General features: G+C 41.5%; 1 protein-coding gene across 1 annotated transcript in view; it reads left to right on the forward strand.

Moving 5' to 3' along the window:
- The first annotated feature begins 3656 nt into the window (after positions 1-3656).
- Positions 3657-8290, forward strand: part of LOC102672225 (B-cell receptor CD22) — a 162792-nt gene continuing 158158 nt past the window's right edge. Inside the window, exons 1-3 of the mRNA XM_031513971.1 lie at positions 3657-3716; positions 4251-4624; positions 5346-5581. Of these exons, the coding sequence (XP_031369831.1) occupies positions 3657-3716; positions 4251-4624; positions 5346-5581 (670 nt within the window). The remainder of the gene's footprint in view (positions 3717-4250; positions 4625-5345; positions 5582-8290) is intronic.

An 8290-nucleotide genomic window follows, 5' to 3' on the forward strand; every position in this document is an offset into this window, starting at 1 on the left:
TGAATTCTCTCCTTAACGCGAAAAGGGAGAGTGGGAGGTAAGGATTAAGGAGGAGAAGGGAGTGGAGGAAATCGTGTCCTCGAAGATGTCAACTTGGAGCTAGCGAGTTTCGCGAGCGAAAAGAGAGGGAGGGGGGAGAGAGAGGAGGTTTATTCGGTGACACGAAGGTGACAAATCCTCTTAACCGTTTTACAACGGTTGCATTGTCGCGTGCATACGCGCAACGAAGGGGGGACGGCCGGATATAAAAGACGTCGCGTCGGCGTTTCTTCGTTTGCTCTTTCCCGCGTGTTTCTCACCCCTTTTTTCACCCCCCTTGTTGGTGTCGTTGCTCGCGTGACAAAGAGGCTGCGCGGGGAGGATGATGCTCCTAGTTTCGCGTAGTAGAGCGTGTTTGTTTGTTTGTTTGCTCGTTTGTTTGCTCGTTTGTTTGCAGGCAGCCGCGGTTGAAACAAACGCAGCTTGCCGCGCTTCTTAAAGATTTCACGGGGTTGTAAACAGAGGACGAAGAGAATGTCGAATTTGAATATTATGAGGTTGATGGGAGATTTAATAAAATATTGTTCATTGTTATTTATTCTTAATTTTGTAAATAAATTATCGATATTTGATGCCGTAAAAGAAAATGATATTAATTATGATATTACGTTTTGCTGTCGAAGCATTATCGACTTATTCGACAGTGATAATGAATAAAATCAACATTCATTTGGATTAAACGTTTTTTGATATTAGATAAAATGAAAGTGGAAAGAAAAGAAAAGGAAAAAGAAACGATGTTTTTAATAATAGCTTTATAATTGATAAAATTATTGCAATTTATTCCTCTATTTATATTCACGAAAGATATTCGAAATATCTCGACAATTTTGACTCGACAAATTCCGAGAGAAATTAGATAATTACTCCATGTTTTATTGTGCATAAATGCAAGAGGTCTGCACGATGTGACACCGTCAAGAGGTTAAATGTACGACTAACTTAATGCGCTACAAGTGTTCGAGTCGTAGTAGAAAGTAAGTTGCACAAGTAACTTGTGTCTGATTTATCACTTCGAGGTGTTTATAGTGTTCCGACATCTTGACACAAGGATTTAGATGTTTGCTTTCTTATTTACGCGCGCTGCTATTTTAATTTTTCGTTTTATCCAATATAAAATTTCTTCTCCCAATAAATATTTTCCTTCCAATTAAAAATATCTATTCCAATATTTATTTATATTTTCAAATATTTTAAAATCCGATTTAAAAAGTTTTGCAATAAATAAAATAATCGATAATTCGTTGTCCGATCAGAAAGATATATTAGTTACGATATATATATATATTATTAATTAATATTTTTTTCTTATCACCGTTTCTACCTTGTATTATATATTATCGATAACTCGATTCTATATCAATAATTCACAACGATCGATTCTTTACCTAGAACTAGCCTTCTAAAAACGACGTTATTCGCTCGACGACCACACCCTAAACCACGCCAAATTTAATATCGAAAAATTAAAAATTTAAAATTTAACGCGCGTAAAACGGGAACGAAATAAATACAGGGAACAACACACTTTCCCTGCGGCCACCACCCCACGTCCCTGCAAATTTACCCTATTGTTTTTAAGCGTCGAGTCCATTCCCGTTAAAGTGTATCCGCCACGTATTCAGTTACACCCCCTCTCCCCGCGTGTACAGAATGGCGTAACTGGGTTGCAACGCGGGGTTGATTAATGAAAGATTCGAGTCGAGCGGACGCCGAGTTTATCGATACCGCGTGCCACGACCCAGAATTTATCTCGGCCCCTTCGCTTCCCCGACCGCGTGGAATTTGTCATCGTGTGAAATTACCGCGACCCGAAAATCATCGTCGATCATTTCCACGGATATCCACCGCCATCCCCCAGATGGTTATCACGGGCGGGCCGCCAGTGATCCCAGATTTATTCGCCGATCCGGTTATCACGACCCGGAATGTAACCCGTAGGGGTAGTTTTATACCCTCCCTCCCTCCCCCCCAAAAGGCGGAGGGAAATTTATCGGCATCGATTTTTACGACTCGGAATTTATCGGTGCCGATTTCCACGACCCGGAATTTATTGGTGTTGATTTTCAGGAGGGGGCACAATTTATCGGCACCGGTACGAAATTCAATCGATATGTTTATCGATACCTGGCGTTGGAGAATTCTCGGCCGATATCGGGCGAGAAAACCTCATAACCCGAAATTTATCGATAACGGGGCTCCTTCGACGTGGATACGCGATTTCATATCGATTTTTATCGCGACGCGTTTTATCGCCTCTCCCTTTTCGCGCCCCGAAATCCACCACCATTAATCGATCTCTGTAACAAAGAACTCGCTCTTTTCTTTTCTCTTCTTTTTTTTTTTTTTTTTTTTTGAATAATTCTTTCCACCCTGGAATTTTCGAATATCGATATATCGGGGTATATTGTATCGTTTTCCACTATGGGTTAGAAATTGATCTAAAATCCTAATACCACGCGTTCCACAATTCAGGAACTATTGAGTTTCATAGGAGAGAAATTCAGAGAAATACTTCCATTTTCGAAGTATGTTACACTATTCTGAAAATAAACTGTTACAGCGTTCCAAAACTATGATATTCTTGAAAATATTAGTTTCCAAATCTCGTAAGGGAAGCGCGATGATAAAAGAGAAAATGATCATCCGAATTTCATTATTATATATTATATATTTGTATTCGAATCTTAAGTGAATGGGTTTCCAACTAGATTCAAAATTGTTCCAAGCTTTTAAAAAATTGTAATTTTCGAATTATGTCACTTTTCAACTTGTAATATCCGAGATCATTATTCGAGATTGAACAATACGACGATATTATGCTCAATTTCTATACAATTCAAACGTCAACTCCGATTAACGCTACAATTGGCTGATTATCTCGTCAACGTATCGTTGACCAAACAAAAGCGACGATACGACTATAATGTGTTATTGTAACGGGGGACCTGTGTGCGTGCGCGCGCGCGCGCGTGTGTCGACTTCCTTCGTTTCGTAAAATCTGATCGGCACCTTCGTGTCGCAAGCGCACGACCGAACGACAGCGAGTGCTTTCACTTTCCGTCCAGATACAGATCGTGGTCTGTTGACATCCATTGATCATGACATGAATAATGAATAGATACACGACCTGAATAATGCATATATCAACGTCGAACAACATCCAATCCGGTGTCGGTGCATAACCGACGGTCGCCGATGGTATACGTTTTCGCGAGAACACGATTCGTTTGTTCGTATCTTAGAAGCTCAATGAAATCACTGTACTCGTCCAAAGATCGTTTCAATATTCGTGAAAAAAGTTTTTTCACTCACACATCGTGGTTTTTTAAATAAATTATTACGAGAAATTACGAGATGGAATATAAAGCTTCGTCTTAACAAATATAGAATTACATTCTTTCCATCGTGAGAAATATTTATTGGCTGGTTACCTCAGCATCGACGATCAAAAATTTAATTCGATTAGAAATGTGGTCGAAGATTGTTGGTATAAAAGGGGCATTTTGTTAAAAAGACGAGAAAGTTTCGTGTTTTGATCTTGTCGTGATTTGGCGAGCAATAAATATTAGGCTTCTTCCATAGTTTACGAGGTCATGAGGAGAGGATGAGTAGACATGGGTCGACAAGGTGCCTTAGTTGCGCCGGATAGTTATAGCTATTTGCGGTCCATCGAAGTCATAATTAGTTTTCCCCGGGCAGCCTTGGTCTACCGAACCTGATAGACAGTTTTCGGGAGAATCGACCGACCGTTGGAAACACCATTTAGTTAAGAAGTGCCTTTGCTCGCGTGAAACGTCGTTTATTTTACGGCTTTGTCGAGTTTCGGGATTGCGTTAGGGCCATTAGGTTCTCGAATTTGATAAAATAAAGTAATGACGTTTATTACATGAAGGCATCAATCAATCAAGGTTTCGTAAAAGCCTCCGTAATATGCTTTTACAAATTTTTCTCTTAAATAATTTTCCAAAGATCTAGCAATTTAATAAAAAAAAACAAACTTTCGCGCTTCCAAACTTTAAATAAAAATCTACGTAAAAGAATATTCCATCAAATGTTGAAACATTTGGCAAAGGAAAGGAACGATACGAATCTCTTAAATATTCGTCACAAAATCAATATTTCCAAATTTTTTTAAACAAAAAAGAAAAAAACAATCTCCAACTTCTATCTTATCGAATATAATTATAGAAGACACGACCAAGTAATAGAATATCAATCACGACGGTGTCTCGTTTGTCATTGCAGGTTCGGTGAACGAGGCCGGTGTTTTCACCCTTCGTAGCAGACAGGAGGGTGGACGGCGTGCTAGAAGAACCACGACGAGCACCACCAGCACAACGGCGTCCAGCTCGACGTTGATTTCTCTGTCGGACGAGGTGGCGCAGCCCGCGGCCCTTTTAGCCCCCGAAGAGGACTTATGGTCTACCAGTTCTTCCGCTACAACCAATGTTCCAGTCACCTTAGATACAGCTGCCGCTTCGTCAAAGCCACCCTTGGAACTGGTGGTGAAACCTCACAGCAAGGTCATACTACCGTGCGAGCTGGAGGAAAATTACTCGAGGCTGCTGTTGCCCGGGGTCAGGTAATTTAACCATCTTTATCGACCAATCAAATCCGCACGAGCGGATATGACGAGATTTATCGCGCTTCTATGCGCGACGATGAATTTATATCGTGGAAAATATAGATCGGAGAAGTCCTAAGATTTTTCTTAGGAAATTCTATGTATAGAGGGAAAAATAAATTTAAATATCGGGGTCGTTATATTTATCAAGCTGTGAATAATTTCGATCTGAAATTCAGGCAGTTATGGAATAATCGTCAAAGATTAAATTGTATAAATTTAATTATTATGGTAAAGGTAATAACGAATAATAATTATTATTTTTTATCTGTCTGCTTTCAATTTCTTGTAATTCCATTCCACGCAGAAGAAATTTGATTGAAATTCTGTTTAAAGAAATCAATATTAATACACGATATAATGACAAAAATATTTTCACAGATTCGTTAATTAATTGAATAAACGATCTCACCATCGATCACACATTTTCTAAAGATCGAAATTTAGTTTCCCCCTCTTTTTTTTCTTCGAAAAATCATCGAGATCGGTGTAATCATTTGGCACACCTCCACCGCGGGCTGTTTCCTCCCCGCAAACGAGAAGATTCGATTTAAAGTAGCGTCAGCAAGTAGTCGAAATCGATATTATCCCGACAAACTCAAACTCGAGAACTCTCGAGATCTATATCGGCGTATATATCCCGAATTAATTCTCTAATTGGCACGAATTGTCTTGTTAGGAGCTACAGAATACGGCCAGCGACATGGTTGCACGAGGGAAGTCCTGTAGATATGATTACGATCAACACGAGGACGGAGATGAGCGGGACTGGACATAGATATATCGGCGACTCCATGACTGACGCGTTGCACATAGACAACGTCAGATTAGAAGACGACGGTATATGGGGTTGCAGGCTCGAGGACGACCAAGGGAAGATACTTTCCGGCAGGCCTGTGAAGCTCGTCGTCCTCGGTGAGTAAACGTTGTTACTGCATTAAATATTTAGTAACGCGCGTTGTTAATTGCTAGCGATAAATGTTAAGCGGATCAGAGTGTGTCAGGTTGAACATTAATTATTAGGGATTAAGGTTAAAGGAGGTCTTTGCGCCGCGTTTTGATTTGCAAATATTTAAAAATGTGCTCGACAATCGTCGAAAATTTTTGTTTCTCTCTGTTGTCATCCATCTGTGCGGAAAAAGAAATCGAAATATCCAAAGTTTCCAGTGTAATTATAATTATAATTATGCCAAATATTAATATTCATTTGCCGTTCCATGGGACAGAGAGGACTGTGAAAAAAATAATGAAGGTGGAAAAAAAAAAGTCGGACCGAAATATAAATTACACTCTGCGCAAACAATATCGCGTATCGGGTAAAAAATTAATACGTATTATAAAACATCAAAGCTAACCGTTTTATCGTTACGCGTAATCAATTTTCCGGGTACAACAGCCTCGTAAAAATAATCAAAAACTTTAATCCCTTTCAAAACGTCACCTCTCTCCGTCGAAATACTTATTTTCCACAAAATTCAAAGTTTCAGGAATGATCAAAAATCGTATGCATATTAATCATTTGTTGCGGGGACAAGAGGCGTGACACCGCATGAATATGCATCTGTCGCAAACATTTTCTTCTCGCGCTCATTTTTTCCCATCGACGAACGAGCCCGTGTCGCTCGTCTCGCGCGTCGAAACGCACGTACACGGGATACGAAACAATGCGGGGAGGAAGGGTGACGACGTTTCAATCCCCTCTTCAACCCCCTCGAATCACGTTTCAAATGAACCGGCCGCCACGCGGCCCACTTTTTGTTTTTAATATCTCGCCGGTTGCTCGCGCGAAGGACAGGCCTTTCCTTTATTTCTCGCTACCACCAGCCAGACCCCTTTTTCCTGTCCGACCGTCGCGCCTCTCGTCCCCTTTATTTGTCATCCGCGCGCCGATGTTTAATTTCGCTGGCCATCTCGAACGGAGCGGGTTGGCGACGATTCGTTACCAGCCCATCTTGCATCAGAAAGATGTTCCAGAATAATGTTTTATCATAACGATCCCTCGAAATTACGACTCGTGAGATACACGAGAAAATATTATAGATGATTCGTTTGATTTATTAACGTAAATTCGTTAAAAATCGTCGAATTTTCGTTATCGTATATTGGTGAAATTTTCGAAACGAAGCATCGAAAGAAGGATTGATAAACGTTGTAACCTGTGATTGTGGATTCTCGGAGAAATTCCACCGCCGGTTCATCGTCCGCGTATGAAAAGAGAAGGAAGCGGAAGGCGACGGTTGGAAACGGTAACGTCGTTCTGCGCCTGATGGGGATAGATTTGCTCGTAGTATAAATTCGCTGAATTTACGCCCGAGGAAAAAAAACGTTAAGAATAATGCGCGTTTTATGCGGTTGCTTTATGCCGAATTCTCCGTATTTCATCCGACGAATAGGCGGTAGAAATATATGGCCGCGGATTCCATCGAGAACCGAATTCTCTCTTTCCCTCTTCCTTCCCTGTTTACCGACGGTATTCCCGGACCAAATTCGTTTAACCGCGCTCGATAACACGCTCCCCTTGTTTTCGCACTCTTCGCGCCGGTTAAATGGGTGAATCGCGAGGAAACGGACGTCTCGCTCCTCCATCTTCCTTGGTCTCTTCCCCCTTTGCTCGACACCTGTGCTCTCGTCGACTCCCTCGTAAAGTTCCTCTTCTCCACTTTTTCTCCTCCTTCCATCCCAGTCGAAATTCAATTTACCAGGTTGTTCCTCGGCAAGGACAGTCGAGGCGGTGCACACGCGTGTCTGATCGTGACAACGGGGAAGACCATCGCCGCTTAACGGTACTTGTTCCAATCGCAATCTTTCGATCCCCTTGACTTTCCTTTTAACCTCGCCCTCGATCTGTCCTTCCGCCTCTCTCTCCTCCTCGTCCACCTCCATCCACCTCGGTCCATAAGGCTGACGAGGCTGGGATAAGGTACCGGAGAGAAATCTTGTTGTCCGACGCGAGCGTGGGGAGGCATTCCACTGTCCGACCAATATCGGGGCTTTCTCCTTTATCGGGGCAGACCAGGCCGATACTGCTCGCTTCGGTCCACCGGTCAAACTCCATCATGGAAACCACGCCAACGAAATTCGTGGCATTCCGCTTTCGTTCCACTTACGTTCACCACTCTAACCGATATTGTTTTTCCCTTCCAGCCCACTCTCCTTCTTTCCACGGCTTCCAACGTTTGCATTATAATGGCCATCGATTCGCGTGGATGTCAACGAAGGAACCGCTCTTTATAAGTTTCCTTCTCTTCTTCTTATTCTTATTCTTCTTCTATACTTTTCCCCGTTTCTTTGAGAGATTCTTTGTACAATTTCACGACGACAATAAAACGCCGATCGAGCGGATGATGCACAACGTACAAAGCTGGTATTATTTAAACTTCCGCAAAGGGACGTCGAGGAATCAGGAGGCTTCTGAGCCGCTTGCTCGACTGTATGAATTAGAAACTCGGTTCTTTGACGGCGTAGTCAGAGTTTTTTTTATTTTTATAGAAAAAAAGAAAAGTGTAGGTTCAGGATGCTTTGCCTGGCTTGTTATGATGGTAAAAACGAACGAAGGGGATATATATATATATNATTGGAATTAATGAGAAATTTGTCCATCTTTTCCTTCTTCAAACTTAACCA

Source organism: Apis dorsata, unplaced genomic scaffold (assembly GCF_000469605.1).
Source record: "Apis dorsata unplaced genomic scaffold, Apis dorsata 1.3 scaffold_815, whole genome shotgun sequence".
Lineage (NCBI taxonomy): Eukaryota > Metazoa > Arthropoda > Insecta > Hymenoptera > Apidae > Apis > Apis dorsata.